Source organism: Rhinolophus sinicus, linkage group LG07 (genome assembly GCF_036562045.2).
Source record: "Rhinolophus sinicus isolate RSC01 linkage group LG07, ASM3656204v1, whole genome shotgun sequence".
NCBI classification, from domain to species: domain Eukaryota; kingdom Metazoa; phylum Chordata; class Mammalia; order Chiroptera; family Rhinolophidae; genus Rhinolophus; species Rhinolophus sinicus.
The window spans coordinates 105,675,300-105,693,269 of record NC_133757.1 but is presented as its reverse complement, the minus strand read 5'-3'; the positions used below and the strand labels follow the sequence as shown (position 1 = coordinate 105,693,269).

The 17,970-nt window shown below is 42.9% G+C and overlaps 1 protein-coding gene across 7 annotated transcripts in view; it reads left to right on the top strand.

Annotated features, from left to right (window-relative positions):
* The window catches only part of FHIP1A (FHF complex subunit HOOK interacting protein 1A), a 199,639-nt gene that overhangs the window by 167,216 nt on the left and 14,453 nt on the right, over window positions 1-17,970 (top strand). For all 7 annotated transcript variants that reach the window (XM_074338445.1, XM_019722794.2, XM_074338440.1 and 4 more), the window contains 3 exons: window positions 992-1,071; window positions 9,410-9,600; window positions 12,401-13,549. In XM_074338445.1, the coding sequence (XP_074194546.1) occupies window positions 992-1,071; window positions 9,410-9,600; window positions 12,401-13,549 (1,420 nt within the window). The remainder of the gene's footprint in view (window positions 1-991; window positions 1,072-9,409; window positions 9,601-12,400; window positions 13,550-17,970) is intronic.

Genomic DNA, 17,970 nt, shown 5'->3' with positions numbered 1-17,970 from the left:
GTGTGAGTACACATAGAATGTGTATTCGGGCTATCAGTTCTCCTGTAGGATTTGACTAGAAAGCCTAAGCCTGGAATTATGCCACCACGCAGAATTACCCTCCTACAAAATGCCTATGCTCCTATTTCCAACTGTTTAAGATCCAGATACAATCGCCCCTACAACTCCAGAGAAGGAGAGCCTAAATTACTTACGTGGCCTGACAGAATGAGAAAAGGTCACTCCCCAAAGGGCATGGTAATTTTATAATACACCTTTGAGAATCTTCCCTGTTTGGTTGTTTATCTTTACTTTTTGGAAATCAGAGATTGAAAGAAGTCTTGTTTTTTTTAATGAACTTAGAAAAGTATATTCTCACACCCTCAGCACTGCTGGAAATGGACCCAAGGAGAATGTTTGCCAAAGCCAAGAAGAGCTGAGGCTTGGGGCTGAGAATGCTGGAGGGCGAGTTGGGTAGGATACATGCAGTTTTCTGTTAGCATCTTGTAGATAACCAATGTCAGATTGGAAAATAACTTAGGAAAACAAGGGACAACCAGGAGATCGTGTGCATGTGTGGGAGGCAATACACTTATCTACTATAGTGTGTAAAACTGTACAGTATTGGTCAGAGAGTATGTATTGCCATGTGTATGTATGTGTACACCTACGCATACGTATGTGTTGGACAGTTATAGGGGTGGGTTTATCTGGATCTTAAAAAGTTGGAAATAGGAGCAATGTATATCGTCGTTATGATTTTGTAGGAGGGTATTTCTGCATAATAGCATAATTCCATGTGTAGTCTTTCTTAATCAAATGCTATAGCAGAACTGATAGCCTGAACACACATTCTCTCTGGCAGTAGCATGTTTTTTTGTTTGTTTGTTTTATCAAAACGGCTGAAGAAATGAGGCCATTTTATTTTGTAATTCGGATTTATTTACCATCTGTGGGGAGTATAGCTATCCTTCCAGTATCTGAAATAGAATGTGTATTTATTGCTCCCCAGCTCTGTGTGGTGTCCCTGGCATTATTTAGAACTCTCATCGGTTTACACTGTGAAGATGTGATGTTACAACTAGTTTTAAGGTGAGTTGCCCTCTTTTGTTCCCTTTAAAGGAAAACTCACTCTATGCTATTGCTATAATTGGTTTTCTTTGGTAATATAAGCTAAGTGGGGGCCATGCTTTTAAGGAAAATATCATCAAGAAAATCACTTTAATTTCTGCGTTATTTCCCAAGGTTAATTTCAGTTTTACCATAAAAAGTTTTTAGGGGGCCAAATGGGTTATGTTATAAATATGCTCCTAGAAAGAATAGATAGAATGTTTGGAAATTTTCAAAAGTATTATGAAACCTCTCTGGTTCGTGGCTGAATGTCTTTCTCCTGAAGTATGATTTTAGGGGAAATTTGTTATTGAAAACAACTTTTCCAAATATGAAATGCTGTTGATATATAATTTCTATGACTCTTGCTGTGGTAATGGTACACATACAGTTTGTACTCTCTCTGATCTCTGTGTATGTTTCAGCTAAAATCAGTAAATATTTAATGAGTACTTTGTATAGTGTTCAGATGGGGGTGCAAGGTTGGAGTTGACAAATTGAAAAGGACTTACATATGAGGTAGAAAATGTATGTCTTTCAGACGTACAGGTGGGAAAGTTTTCATGAAATGGTGATATTTGAAGACACATGTTGGGAGTTAAAGTAGACTGCCATTAAGACAACATTAATTTGTTCCATTTGGCCAGGGGACTCATGAACTCGAAATCCTTTCCTGGCCCAACTCTGCCTCTACTTCTGGGGTCCCTGAGGGCAGCAGCTGCTTTTGTAAAGGAAAAGAGGGAGAGGTGGCTGGGGTTTGTGCTCCCACACTCCCCCCAGGTGGTGCGGGTGGTGCGGAAGCAAAAAGGAAAAGCCCACCAGGGTGCCTGGGCATGCCCTCTACCTCCTCCCTTCTCCCTGGACTTCCTACCCTTCCTTTGATCCTTCATCCATCCCTCTTTGGGAATAAGGGTGGAAGAAGCCAAGAGCAGGGGAAGAGGGAGGAGACTAGGGCTGCCCTACCCATGGGGGTTTTGACACAATGTAAGTGGAATTACTGGGGAGATGACATTCCAAGTGGATGTAACAGCATTTCCTAAGTGGTAGCTTGAAAACTAAGGGGATAGCAGTGGCATCGTGGGAAGGGCAGCAGTGGCACGGCCTGGCAACTAGTGAGAAATGTACAATGTTGGCCCTCTCCCAGGCGTGCTAACGCAGACACTCTGGGGATGGGGTGTGTTGTAACAAACGTTCCAGGGGATTCTGATGCCTGGCTGAATTTAAGAACCACTGGTTTAAGGAATGGTGCAGTGCAGTGTTAGCATCCTGCAAAACAGAGTGGTGAAACACCAGGCTGGAGAAGCTGGTGGTGGCATAATGGTGGAGGGAGGCTTTACAGAGTTAGCCTTTTACGGGAGAGTATCACCTATTCATTTGCTAAGTTTAAAAAGAGGTTTTGGACTTTTCGGGGGTTTAGATCAGGTCCTCAGTAACTAATCTTAAGGCATTAGCAAAGAACAAATCCTATCCTAAAGAAATACCTTGGGTCGTCTGGGTAGAGCATTAGTTATCTGTTCTAAAAGGATTACGTTAGCTCCCCATTAAGTTTCTACTGATATGACAGAATGCATTAGCAAGGCCTGAATGAAATCCTTCAGAGAACTTGTTAAAGCCTTTTTTATTGCCCCCAAACCAGACTTTGCCTCCAACAAGAGTAAAACCTGATTATATTTAAATGTTAAATTCTTGAATACTGCTTCTCTGATGGCATGAAAAGCAGAGGTCTTTTTCAGAGTGCCTGGAAGCCTGGCCCTGCTCAGGAGATGCAGAGCTTCCCGATGCAGGGTCACCAGGTCACTTTAGCCCAAGTGGTGCAAGCTCGCTGTTCAGTGACCTTTACAAGGTGAACTCTCATCACCTTTTGTCTGCTTAAACAGAGGTGTTTGTTAGAAATTGTCCTTAGAGATCATATTAGTTAAGGCTTCGGTGGAGACCAGACCGATACCTTATGAAGGTGAAGAAGTCAGCTCATGGTTGAAATATTTACATGTTCAAGTCAGGGCTCGTTGTTTCCAGGTGAGTAAGGACTAGTAATTTCCCCAGAAAGTGCTGGAAGGGCACATTATCATAGGTTCTGAATGGCATAATGGAAAAAAAAGCCAGATATAACCACTTAGTCCCAGGTTCTCTTTCTTCTTTGTTTTTTTTTTTTTTTTTTAAATGAGGAGGATGGTGGTGATACTATAATAATACAATAATAATAGTTGCCCTTTATTGAATACTTTCTCTACTTCTAATTCTACCATATTGCCTGGGGGGATCCATGAGAAGAGCGAATGAGAGGACTTACACAGAAGTCGGCATGTGAGAGACGTACAAGAAACCTCTACTTCCTGGTCTCTATCCTCTGAACTTCTGATTCCACTCCCCACATTTAAAAATGATTTTAATTGTGGTAAAAGGCACATAACATACAATTTACCACCTTAACTATTTTTAAGTGTCCAGTTCAGTGGTATTAAGTACACTTGCATTGTTGTGCAGCCATCACCACCATCCATCTACAGAACTATTTTCACCTTGCAAGACCAGCACTCTATAGTTATTAAACAAGAATTCCCCGTTTCTCCATTCCCCCAGCCCCTGGCAGCCACCATTCTACTTTCTGTCCTGTGATTTGACCACGCTAGGTACCTCATATAATGTTCGTCTTTTTGTACCTGACTTACCTCCCTTAGCATAGTATCTTCAGAGTTCAGCCATGTTGCGCCATGTGTCAGAACTTTTTTCCTTTTTAAGGCTGAATGATAGTCCATTGTTTATACCACATTTTGTTTATCCATTCATCTGTCAGGGGACATTGTGGGTTGCTTCCACTTTTTGGCTATTGTGAAAAACGCTGCTATGAACATGGGTGTACAAATATCTCTTCAAGATTCTGCTAACACTTTGAGTTTATCTCCAGCAGTGGAACTGCTAGATCATATAGTAATTCTATTTAAAAATTTTTATTGTTTTCCATAAGAGCTACACTATTTTACATGCCTATAACAGTGCACAAGGTATCCAGTTTCTCAGTATTCTTGCCAACACTTGTTATTTTCTGTTAAGAAAATGGATATTTTAATAATCAAGCAAAAATGACAGGTAGGTTTGAGGAAGAACCAACTAGAGCACTTAGAAATAAAAAACTGTAATTATCGAAATGAAAAACTGAGTGTTTGGGGTAAATAGCATTTAAAACAGATTAAGAGAGACTTAATGAGATGGGTGCTAGACTTAAAAGGGGATCACTTCATAAATTACATAAGTGTAACCACTACGCTGTATATATGAAACTAATATAAAATAATACTGAATGTCAAATATAATTTTTAAAAAATAGTCATGGGTATGTATGTGTGTGTGTGTGTGTGTGTGTGTGTGTGTGTGTATATATATGACAGCATAAGGAATACAGTCAATAATATTGTAATAACTGTATAGTGTCAGATGGGTAGTAGACTTATTGGGGTTATCACTTTGTGAGGTATATAAACGTCTAATCACTATGTTGTTTTGTATACCTGAAACTAATAAAAAAAAGAGAGATAATTAATGTACTAGAAAATAGACTGAGGAAGTTACTAAGTTTGTAGTACGAAGAGATGAGATAAAAAATATGAAAACAGGGCTATGAACAATGGAGGCTGGAATGATAAAGTGTAACATATCCATTTAGAGCCCCTGAGGCAAAGTGAACTGCTGATTTGACTGGACCTATTCTGGTTTTGGAATTTGCTACCTCATAAGGTTCTTGGGAGGATCAACTGTGGTGATTATCTGTGAAAATGTTTTGAAATGCAATAAAGTACTGCACAAATTTAAGGGAGTGGAATTTTCTAGAAAATACAGTTTAAACTAATGAAAGCAATGTCTGTTCTGATTTAGAATATCTGTACCAAAAGCAAGGACAATGAAAAATCCTTACTCTACCAGTCATTTAAACTTGAAGAGACATAAAAAAATAGATTTGTAATCCATCCTTTTCTGTTGTTGTCACTCCAATGTACACAATAAATTTGTAGATCTGAGAGGCAATAGAGCAGTGAAGATTATGTGAATCCTCTTAATGAAGTTGTTTATGTGATAAATAAATCACTATACATCAATTTTTGTTGCAACCCAAATACTCTTAAATATTGACATTTCAAAGTGATAATCCATTTGCAACTGATATGTTTCTTTCATTTAGCAAAATAAATCAGCAGAGTAAGTTGAAATAAGATATTCCCAAAAGAGAGTCTATTTTAGTGAGCAGAAAACCAAGGAGAACTTGTCCACCTCCATGGATGTGACATATGATAGGCCAAAGGCAGGCAGGAAATGCTGACAAGCAGTGAAGTGACAGATAACCCCCATGTTCCTGGTACCTCCCAGTTTAGGCAAAATTTCATTGCTTAATACTCTGCCATTTATGAATATTCTGGTTAGGGTGTTTTTTTAAGAAGTGCTGGTCCACTGTCAGCTTTATGAACTGCATTGCCTGTTGTGTTCAGACAGAGGCTGTTTTGCTCAAAGAGAAGCTGTGTGTACATTTCAGGGACATTTCCATCTTGTGTGGGAGTTAGATGGGTGTTTGGAGGAGAGCAAGAAAAGCAATCCTGCCTAGGGTGAGACGAATAGGAGAAATATGGCCAGAGTGTCTTTGAAAAACAGACGACCATTTTGAAATTCACTAACGTTGCTTTTTAGATTTTTGCTTCTTGGTGCATTCTTCAGGTTACCATCATCTCATAGAAAGCACCTTGCTTACCTTATTGTACTTTACTGCTGCGTTTTGTTTGTTTTTATTGCCAGTGTAGCAGTAGGCAATAATACGTGTGCTTTGTTATCGACCGGTTGTCACTGAGTTGTTTTAGAAGTGATGATGATTTATTTTAATGAATGATGTCCAGGAAAATAGAAAATAGACTCAGGGTTGCAGAAATTTGGGGAAATAATGCAAAGAGGGAGGAGAACATGGGCAGTATATGTTTTTTCCCCTGTATATTGTGGGATGACTTTGAGTAATCTAGACTTCTAAAATCAGACATTTATTACTTTCTGACTATTTTTACCACTTTCCGAATTTAAATAAAATCCCCAAACAAAATATGTATAGTGTAAATAGAAAGACAGTTTGATGACAAATACCTATACTAAATTCCTAAGTGATTTATTTCTGCTACTGACAGCTACTTCATTTTGATATTTGACATTGGGGGAGCTTCTGACATTTTTGTTTGTCTCTCTCTCTCTCTCTCTCTCTCTCTCTCTCTCTCTCTTTCATTAAAGTATAGTTGGCATACACTATTATATTGGCTTTAGGCATACCACATAGTGATTTCACATGTCTATATCTTACGATGGGATCACCACACTAAGTCCAGTACCCATCTGTCACCGTGCAGTTATCACATGATCTTTGACTCCATCCCTCTTCACCTTTTTCTACCCATCCCCATGCCTCCCCCACTCTGGCAACCATTAGTTTGTTCTTTGTGTCTATGAGTTTGGTTTGTTTGTTCATTCTTTTGACTTTAAAAAAAAAATCCACATATAAGTGGAATCGTATGGTATTTGTCTTCCTCTGACTTATTTCACTTAGCATAATACCCTCTAGAACCATCCATGTTGTCACAAATGGCAGGATTTCATTTTTCGATGGCCAAGTAATGTTCCATTGTACATATGTGCCACATCTTCTTCATCCATTCATCTATCGATGGACACCTAGGTTACTTCCATATCTTGACTTTTGTAAATAATGCTGCAATGAACATTCATTTTATTTCTTATCTTTCCCTGTAAATGATGGAAAGACAGAGGGTACGTGTACAGTTTTCTGGTTCTTCCCTCTAGGATAAGCCTTCATTAGAAAGCACAGTAGAAGTACTGCATTGAATACAAGGAGAGTTATTCATTAGAACTGACTCCCCTATTTCCAACTTTGTAGAACCTCTCTTTCAACCTATCTATAGGGGCTCTCCATTTATTTGATTTACTCATTAGAAAATTCTTATTCTCTGCTGAGAGCATATATTTGCAAAGTTTCAAATTCCCAATAACTCTTCATTCTAATATAATTTCAAGCTACTCACTGGTGATATTTGATAAATCGCTTTGTTAGTTTTGATACAGTGTGCTTTCTTCTTTTTAACATTGCAAACAAAGAGTAGAAATCTATGTATATCAACTTAAGTCATGAAATATGCTTGGTTTGAGCTATAAGTAGTCACTGAGTTCCTGTAGTATATAAAAGCATTGAAGCAGTTTATTTCTTAAATAATTAATGATCAGAATATGGATACAATAAATCCTGTGTAATCTGAATTTCCCTAGGCCTACCAGCCTTTGAGAAGAGTTCACATCAGCAACCACAGGATAGGTTTTTCTGACTCTCACCTCCAATTCTCCTCTAAAAACTTGGGCCCCTGGAAAGCATCAGCCATCACTCCTGGGGGTCCCTAGAGGAGGGATTCATGAACAAGTCTGTCCCCCACCAGTTGCCACCAGTTGCCACAGGAGCCACTGCTCTGCTCTCCTCCCCTGCCAAGGCGTCACCCCTCCTGAAGTTGCCCTTAGGTGCTGACGTGCTGGAGCCGTACCGCCTTCCCTTGCACTTCTGGGGCCAGGGCTGTGCTGTGGTCAGACAGATGGCAGAAGGCCCCTCTGCCTGGCATCACTCTGCATCACCAAAGCATCTCTGCTCACTGAGATCCTTCTGAAAAGAGCTCCTTCATTTTCTACTGACAGCAGTCATTTCTCCTCCCATAAGGCTCAGGTCCCCAAAGCTGGGCCAAGCATGAGAACACACCTGCCCTGTCTCCCATACCGCCTTCCTCCATCTTTCTTTTTTATTCTTGTAACCTTTGACTTTCATGAAACTGAACGTACAAAAATAGATGCCTCTATGTCGGACAGGGGTGTGTGTCTGGATCTTAGTGACAGGCGTTTAGGCTTCAGGTGTGTGTGTATGCCCGTGGGTGCAGTGGGCAAGGAGAACGGGACCCCATTGCCTGGCCACCTAGATAGAGTACTTGAGGAATGGTTTGATTGTTTTTGAGAACAGAAAGTTAAGCGGCAAGCTTGCCATTTCATACCTTGAAAGTTATTAAGACCTTTTGTTTAAAGTACCACGAAGAGAATGAAATCTTTTTTCCTCATCTCAGTCTCTTGCAGTGGGTCAGCCATCATTACAAACACAGGTTTTCCTCACTTGGATCAACATATGTGGGAGATGGCTTAATATCTACAGGCCTCAAGACATACCCCGAAAGTTGTACTTTTTATCTTTTGCACTGAATCCTTAATCATAGCTTGTTTTTCTCAGCATTGCCTTTTTCTTGAAAGTTAAGTGCAGAAACAAAACCGTTCCGGTTTATTGAAGACTGAGGTTGTTCCCATACGTGCTCAGGCTTTTCTGGAATTGACTGCTGGACTCATATGTGACACTTGGCTCTGGCTATAGGACCTCCATCCCAGTTACTCCATCTTCGTTGAACAGCATAGTCTTTCTCCCTGTTAAGAAAGTACGCCATTTAAACACACTTTCTTCTACCCATGACGCCCATGATGTGCTCCAAGCATGCCAGAAGGGATCGCCCCGATTTTCTTGTCTCCAGGTTCACAATGATACTAAGACGCTTTTGATTATCCACCAAAAGCAGTTTATGTGAAATGGGACCCAGTGCTCTTTGGTGAGTGTTTGGCCACCATTTTTCTCAGAGTCACCCCGAGAATATGAGAGGAGGTTTGCTCTTTGTGGTAGTTCCTCGGTCCTTCAGTGCCCACTGTGAGTGAAGAGTTTCTGAGCTTATACGACAGAACTCCTGTAGGGGATCCTTGGCTCTGGTAGCACGTTTGTTATCTTGAGGAGGCGAATGCTGACATCACTGTGGTATTAGGTCGCCATGTTTTAGTAGAGAGCTGTGAGCAGAGTGGAGGGAGAGAGGAGCTCTGTCTTGGAGGAGGAAGCCTGGAGGCCTTCTTAGAGAAGGTGTCACTGAAGCTGGACTTTGTAGCATGACCAGGCATTTGTCAGGCAGGGGCAAGCACACTCCAGGTGAAGTTTACATTGGAGGCAGAGGCAAAGAGGGAGGTCCATTAACAGACGAGGACGTTTATAGACATTAAATTGTGATGGCCCTCAAATGCTCTGCACAGGGTGGTCTGTCAGAAGATAGAAGCTCTGACAAATCTTCAGCAAGGGAGTGAACCCTGGGGACTGGTGGGATGGGTGGATTGAGACTGGGCAGAGGACAGGTCTCGCCATGCGTTGCCCTGATTATGGCTTAGGGGGTGGCTGACTGGGAATGGACGTGCGAAGACTGAATGCCGGTCCTTTTTATTGTTCCAGGTATCTGATCCCTTGCAATCACATGATGCTGAGTCAGAGGTGGGCTGTGAAGGAGAGAGACTGTTACTCTGTTTCCGCGGCCAAGCTGCTTGCCTTGACCCCTGTGTGCTGCTCCAGTGGCATCACCCTGACGCTTGGGAACCAAGAGAGGGATTATATTCTCTGGTCAAAGTGTACGCATGCTAGTTCAGGTAGGAACTCACTGGTGATGATCTTTCAATAAAAGGATGCCAGATGCCATCTCTCCTTGAGATGCGTGTCTCTTTGGGAAGATAGGGAACAAGATACCGTGCGTCCCCGAAAATAAGACCTAAGCAGAAAATAAGCCCTTGCATGGTTTTTCAGGATGACATCCCTCGAACATAAGCCCTAATGCGTCTTTTGGAGCAAAAATTAATATAAGGCCCGGTCTTATTTTCGGGGAAACACAGTAGGTAATGAGTCCCATTTCTTTTATGAATGACTAGGTGGGGGTCCTTTTCTGCTTTGTTAGCAGTTATGGGCTCTTTGTAATCCGTGTGCCTTGATATGCCCAGCTGTCATTGATTCAGTGCACCCAGACCTTTATTTTAACTAGGCTTTCTAATGTTGCCCCCAGAATCCAGATGTGAAAATGTGTACTAGCATGTCTTCTAAAACAAAATAGGGGTGAGAGAATTCTGGCTATAGCTAAGATATAGTTTGTCTTTACTTGCCAAAGTGGCCCATTTGTGGATGCTTCTCTGTCAATAATGTATCATCAGAAAACTTAATGTTTGAGACATGGCAATAGTATCTGATTCATTTCATTGACCTAATGAGGGATCTTTCATAAATACTTGGTTTTTACAGGAGTTCTAGAGCTCATGTGCAATTTGCCATCTGCAGTGGATCTTGTACAAGTAAAACTTGAATGGTCACCTGTATCAACCATGGCTCTCCGGCAGGCAGCTGGAGCAAGGGGACATTTGTGTATCTTTGGTAGTCAGAAGACAGTTTCAGTTCAGTAATATTCTGCCTGTCCTTTGACCAATAGGAAATGATCCAGTCCTGGTGTTGACTCAGGAGTTTCCAATCTATATTCTGATATCCCCTCAACAATGCCTCTCTCGCCACTCAGTTATAGCCAGGCTGCTTGACTAAGAAAATGTCAGCATATTTGGTATAAATACAAGTTTTAGAAATTAAGGTTGTCTTACTGATTCTTGGTCTTTAACTAAAGATGCAGTATATACATGAAAATTAATAATTTATGTGGAGTATAACAATTTAAATGGATTTCAAATATATTTTCCTGTTAAGTAAATTGGTATGGATATCCTACATTTTCCTACTCAGTAGTTGTTTTTTTAAACATATTTGAAAATTGATGTCTGTTTTTTATTTACTGAGAAAAGTTCTTTCAAGGATGATTCTATGGCTGGTCTTACTGCAGAATTCAAAAATCAAGTTAAACATATGATTTTCGAGTGTCTACGACTAGCCGCATTCTTTCCCTTAGTTTAATCCTTTGAAGAAAGTATATGCCCATTTTACAGATGAAGAAACAAACTCTGAGAGAGGGATTGGCTTGTTCAAGGTTACACAGCTAGTAGGTCCTCTAAGTTCCACATTCTTTCCACCATCCTTCCTCTGGGTTGTCTTACAGCAGATAAATGCCCAGATGGATGGATCGTTACATAGCTAGGGAGGCAGGCAGGTAGGCGGATGACGTAATCATTGTGCAGTGACTCAGAGCTAGGATTCTGAATCTTGGGCTCTGCTACTTTCTTAACCTTTCTTTCTTTACCTCTCATGTAAACTGGAACCTATCTCAAAGGGTTGTTCCAAGGATAAATGACCTTGGACAGATAAAGCTCTTAGAAAACTACCTGGCATTGTAGTAAGTGCTAAATAAATACTGCTACAAGTCATTTTTAATATATTTTTATTTAAAAGTGGATAGGAGATAAACACTAACCTTTTAGCAATAGAGCTGTAAAAAGTGAACTCCATCTACCCTAATGACCTGAAAATGTGTATTCTTAAAGGTTCGATTCTGGCCCAATTTGGTAGAGAGATAAAGAGACAAGAAGCTTGCAAAGGTGTGGCATCGAATGAAATAAGAACAGGGGTTGATGTGAGACAAACTGCTTGAGTTATGGCTCTGCTGCTGACTGGTTGGGGGGCCTTTTCTTGCTGAGCCTCAATTTCTTCCTCTGTAAATGGAGAAAATAAGGGTTGTCATAAGGATCAAATCAGATAGCACTGATAAAGCACCTGCCTCTTGGTAGGTGATTGAGAAACGGTAGAGTATGTATTTTTCCTTGTTTGAATCTTTTTTTTTTTTCCTGAAGTCCTTTTATTTCCAGTTATGTAGTGGAGAACTTTTAACATCAAAGCAGAGTATCGTACGATAACACTGGAAGAATTCCTGGGTTACAAAGGCTATTTTGGTACTGAACAGAATCTTATCATATGAGACCGTTTGGTACTTATCAACATCCCCGTAGTTCCCAGGAAGGCAGAATGAGTCAACAGGCTTTTCTGAAAACCCAGGGTTTTCTGTAGAAAATCTTTTCCCCCAGTTCATGTATCACAGGCCTTCCACTTTAAGAGTCAACGTAAAAATCTATTTAATTATTAACACTGTGGCAGGTGCTATAGTCGATATATTACCTAGTTTAAGCCTCTCAACAACCTAAGAGGTTGCCATTATTAGCTCTTATTTCTCTAATGACAGCTGCCTACCTGTTTTCTGTGGGCTCCAGCCAGTATCTGATTGACCGTATTGGTTATCTCCTGTGAGAGTAGAGTTTCTCTTTTCATCTTTCCTTCTTAAAACCTAACCATTATTTTTAATTATTCAGAAATCATTTAATCAGAACTTATGAGAATCCAAGTAGGTGGCGAGAGAAAGTCTTAGCCGCCCAATGAGTCACCTCCCTGTGCAGTGCCTTTGTCCCCACACCTCTCCCAAGTGTGAGGAAGGGGCCTGGGCTCGTTCTGACCTGTGTCTCCCTCCCATGGCAGGGCCCGTGGAGCAGACCCTCCCTGCGGCAGTCTCCCCGTCCGCCTGCATCGTGGAGTACGGCAAGGCCCTGGACATCAGCTACCTGCAGTACCTCTGGGAGGCCCACACCAACATCCTCCACTGCATGCGGGACTGCCGCGTCTGGTCCGCCCTGTACGACGGGGACTCCCCCGACCCTGAGACGTTTCTCCAGAGTCTGACAGATGAGAGCACCGGCCCCTCCACCTTCCCTGTGTTCGGGCTCCCGCCGCCGCTCCCCAGGAAGACGGGGCCTCAGCTGGCTCCGAGAAAGGACAAGAACCAGACAGAACTGGAGTGGGATGACAGCTATGACACTGGGATCTCCTCAGGGGCCAATGTGGGCTCCCCCAGGCCTTACGACGAGCTGGAGAATTCTGGCCCACCGGTGCCGATGGAGCCCCCCAAACACATCCAGGAGATGAAGAAGAACGCCATCCTGCTCTTCAAAGGGTCCTATATCGAAGAGTCCGACTTTCAGGACGACGTGATGGTGTATAGGCTGTGTGCCGAGAAGGACTCTGAGGACGCGAAGTCACAGGCGGACGCTGCGAGGCCTGCAGCCCAAGGCCAGCCCAAGGTGCAGGGTCCCCCCACGAACAACGGCCCCCTGCCCAGCCCTCAGCCAGAAATGGACTCAGAGGAGGAACCAAACAGGGACAATTCGGACCTGGTTCAAAATGCGTCCAAGGAACCAGAACAAGAGAATGAGCCTGAGGTAGCCCCGGAGTCAAACTCGGAGTTAGCACCCCGTGTCTCCGAGGCAGAGCAGAGTTCAGACGCCACGCTTATTAGCCCGGAGGGGGACGACTTCATTGCTCAGTACGACCAAATCATTCAGGAACTGGATTCTGGCACCGAGGGCTTCGTAAGACACGATTTCTCCTCACCCGACCCCTTGCTCCTCACAGAAGAGCAAGAAGGGAAGGAAGAAGAGAGCAAAGGAGAAAAGGAGGAGGCAGAAGAGGAGGAAGAGGGGAAGAAGGAACTAGAAGAGGAGGAGGACGACTTTGACTCTTTTATAGTGGAAGCGCCTGCCACAGAGAACCTGCCGTCCCCCTTTGGGGCGAGAGACGAGACAGCCTCTGCCGGTCCCCATCCCGTGAGGACTCAGAGCGCTCCGTTCACAGGTGACCATCTTAGCTTGCTTCTTTTAAAAGTACTCGTATGTATCACAACAGGAAAGGAAGGCAGCTGGAGGTAAAGAGTGTTATCTATCCATTTACCTCAGAGGGACAAAAACATTTTTGTAAAGAGCAAAGTTGGGTGGGGGGGCGTCGTCTCATTTTTATTTTATTTTTGTCATTCCTGCCACAGTTGTCTTGTTGTTTTAGGCCCCCAGCAAATTAGAGGTTCAGTTTGACTGTTGACTAACTTCCCTTGATACGCCTGTGATAAAGGAATAGGACTGATGGAACCACACAAGAATTGCGGTCTCATTGTTTAACAGCCTCATTTCCTTTAGTCTAATTTATTTTTCTCCTTAGCATTTATTTTTATGTGTATTTTTAAAAAATTGACGTTTTTTCCTCTCTAGAATGTATGCTCCTTGAGGGCTCAGGTGTTGTCCTGTTCGCTGCTGCTCTATCGCCCCCACCTGAGTAGGGACCAGAGCCCCTGATAGGCGTTCAGAGCACCTGCTAAAAACATGTAGCTGTGTACACATCAGAGGCCGTTGGGGTTAGTTGTGCCTTTGCCTGGGAGCTCATTTCAGAGAATCACAAAATCTTCATCCAGAAATAAGTACAGTAGGCACACATAGACTCATAACTCTACTAAAGAAAGGTGGTTCTGGTGATACACCAATAACAGCAGGTACACATCATGGAAGAGGCAACGTGATCGGGGATTGGGGTGAGGAATTACGGTACAAAATGTCATTCAATCTTAGCCAGTGAAATCTGAATCTGCAAATTGTGGTGCAGAGAGAACTGGCACATCAAGCACAGGGCTGGTCGTGGTGGGACCCCTGAATGGTATTGGGGTAGCAAGCAGAGTTCCTCAAAGGAGCTGGCATCACCGAGGGGCAGACAGTGGCTTTGGAATCAGGTCTGTGGGGAATCCTGGCTTTGGCACTTCCAGCCATGGTGGCGTTGGTGGCCCTGACCCTCCAGTTCCCTGTGAGGACTGAATGCAATACTGGGGGTTTGTTCTTGTGATTACAGCAGCCCCCAGTGGCCTAACTGAGGCTTGTCCTTCCCTAGGAAGTAGGGGGCAGACTGGGGAGCAGGGACCGTGTTTCCGCCTCCTGGGATCACCCAAAATAGATGGAATCTCTTTACCTGCTGGTCCAGCCACGTAGGCTTAATGTAATTTCAAGGAACTCTTCCACCACCCACCTCTTAATATTTATTCATCCATTTACTGATGCCTGAAATTTTATTTAAACAGGGAGAAACCTTTTAATTCCACAATTAAAAGGCTTGAGGTTCTAGTTGAGATAACATTTCAGTGTGCATGGGTTTTAATTAAAATTCAATCAGTCAGTCAAAACATAAGTAAAAAGGATTAGATAATCTCAATTTTCCCACTTGATAAGGGGAGGAGGAGGACGGGGAGGGGGGAGGGCCCTGGCCGACTGAAGGAGGGGTGCAGAGCTCAGTGGAGGGAAAGGGGCAGAAGTAACACAGCACGTGTCCTAATTTCGTCTGAGATATGCCCCCTTTACTCTCACCCAGCAGGAAATCCCAACTTGTCTGCAGTGTTCTGGGACATCAAGGCCACCCATGGCTAATGAAGATGCTTCCTTAAAATGCCAGCTTTCTTAGAAAGAAGCTTCATTCCTGGGAAATATGTAAATTGAGGAAACAAAGCTTAGGGCAGGAAAAGCTAATACAATACCTTATTAAATAACATCAATATTTTGCATATGTTACCCCTGAGAACCAACAAAAAACATGTGAGTTTTTTGATACATATAGGGAATTGTCACGAAAACTTGTGCCTTTTCCTCCTTTGAAACTTGTACACAACTTCAGGAAACATCTTTTCTCTCTCCATGTATGTGACTTTTGTAGTCTCCAAATTTCTGAGCGTGTCCTGGAGCGTTAGGCTTCCCCTCCGTCTCTCCGTGGAATCCTGATGGCTGCTGAAACGCACTTCCCTCCCAGAAAAACCAAAGGGTTCCATTTCATTTATCTAATTAATTGTATTTGTGCATTCATCAATATTTTATTGCTTCTCCTGATATCTGGCAGGTTCTATGCTAGGTACTAAAGATATGAAAAGGAAGGAATTTGCAGACTTTTGGAGGAAACATCAACAAAGAACTCCCTTAGTAGAATGCATTATGAGTCATGGTGTGCCAAGTCCTATGGGAGCTCAGCGCAGGGAGTGGGAAAGGCTGCGCAGAGGGACGTGAACAGTGAACAGAAGCTACCACGTAAAGGTGGCTGCGAACGATAGCACAGGCAGAGGAAACAGCAGGCAGAAGGCAGAGGAGGCTGCCAGGGCATGGGTACCACAGTGCGTGGATGTGAGGCAGCGAGGAAGTATGTGCGAGAGAGGAAGCCAGAGCACCTGGTGGGTGCCACCTTTGGGCACGGGAGCCTGGTGCTGCTGCTACTGACGATGCACTAGAAGTATTCGAGTTGGCAGGGGGTGTGAGTGGGTCTGTGTGTGAAAAGGCCAGCCTTGGAGCAGTACGGAGAGAGCGCTGGCGTGGGACAGGGTGGTGCCAGGAAGATCAAGTAAGAGACTATTGTCATCCTATCAGAATTCAGAATGCACCAAGGCTTGGATCCAGTAATTCTATTTCTAGGAACATTTTCACAGTTATATTCACATTTCTGTGCCAAGCTGTGTATTCAAAGATGTTCATTGCAGTATTGATTATAATAGAAAAAGGCTGAAGCAACCCGTTGTGCCCCAGTAGGAGAATGTTTTACTAAAACAACACCCGTAGTGACTGGATATTTTCTGGCCCTGGGATGAACGAGACAGTTCTGTATGTGCTGATATGGGACAGTCTCCAGGATATATTCTTCAGTGGAAAAGCAAAGTACAGAGTAGTGTGTAGAGAATGTTGTCATTTTTTTTTTTAAAGGGAGATACACACACTATCACCACCCCCATCCCCGGGAAACAAGACATTGTGTTGGTTAAGAAAACAGGCAATAGAATCTGACAGTCTGAATTCAAATTGGGACTCTTGCTTACTAGCTCTGTGCACTTGGCATTCTGCCTCAGCTGTACATGGGAATAAATAATAAACATACTTTGTACAGTTGTTGTATGTAAGTAAGTTGATACAAGATAAGTGCTTAGAACACTGCCTGGTTCATAGTAGGTGATTAATAAAAGCTTCAAATAATAATTCAATTAACATTTTATTATATACATAAAACATTTCTGGAAGAATGCTTTGTTCTTTATACTCCTATACTTTTTGATGAAGAAAACAATTTTTAAATCATTTCAATCTCTATTAAAATAGAAAAACTACTGTTGAAGTCCAGGCAAGAAATGATGAGAGGAAGGGAGTGGGAGGTGAGGGTCCGTGTTCAGGAGATGTTTCCAAGGCAGAAGAACTGGCAGAGCTGAGGCAGAGGATTGATGGCAGCTCCGTTCTCAGTTAGGAGATACAGGAGGATGGGGGGGGTAGACTGAGGCAGGGGAAGGGGGCGCTTGAGGAGAGAGAAGTGAATGACTGGGAGGGGTGGTGGAGATCGTCTTGGTCGTTCTGAAAAATTAAATATTTTATGTCTGGGGAGTTTTATCTGTCACCTAGAAGAAGGGGTGGGGTGGGGGCGGAATACACCCTCCATCCCCTATGCATACCTGTGGCTTTCTGAATTGTAGCTGGGTTGTCTGATTTTCAACAGCTTATCATTTTCCCTTAGCAACTGCTTTTTGCTAACCAGTTTTTAAATGTTAGAAATCAACTAAGAGTAAACAGGAGTTTGAAAGGGTTTAATATGTATTTCTTACTGCACATGTCTAAGAAGTTGTAATTAATGTCATTGGTAGGTTATAATGACAGTCTTCTGGCCTTCTGGCCTTCTGGCAGTCACATGAGGTGATGACATTCTCCATAGGATGTAGGTTCAGACTCCCCCCTCCCCCCAGTCCTTATAGTTGTGATGGACTATAGATGGTCTCCCCTGGTCATTGCACGGTCAGCAGCTTTCATGTTTGTAGGTTGGTCAGACGAGGTCAAGTGCAGCCTGGAACTGTGGTGGGGACGTGGAGGGCTCACCTTAAGGACATGTGTTTTACAGGACACTCTACCCACCTAAATATGACTTGTCTGCTCCCTCTGGAAGGAAATAGATGCTGAGCCTGGGACCGTAGAGGAGCGGGCGAGAGTGGGTGACAGAGACCGGGTCTGGGGAGAGGAGGGTGAGCACAGTAGCTTTCTTATAGATCCACCTGGAATGCTAGAATTGTGCTGTGATGCCTTAGAGTTACTGCTGACATTTCTGGGGTTCTTGACGGAACCCCGTCAAGTTGCTTTCAAATTGGGGGTTTCAATCCATAGTTTCTGAATGTGTTCGGCAGACTCTGCCAGTGCTGTTTTGTAAGCCCGGGCTCTCCAAAGGCTCTCTATTCA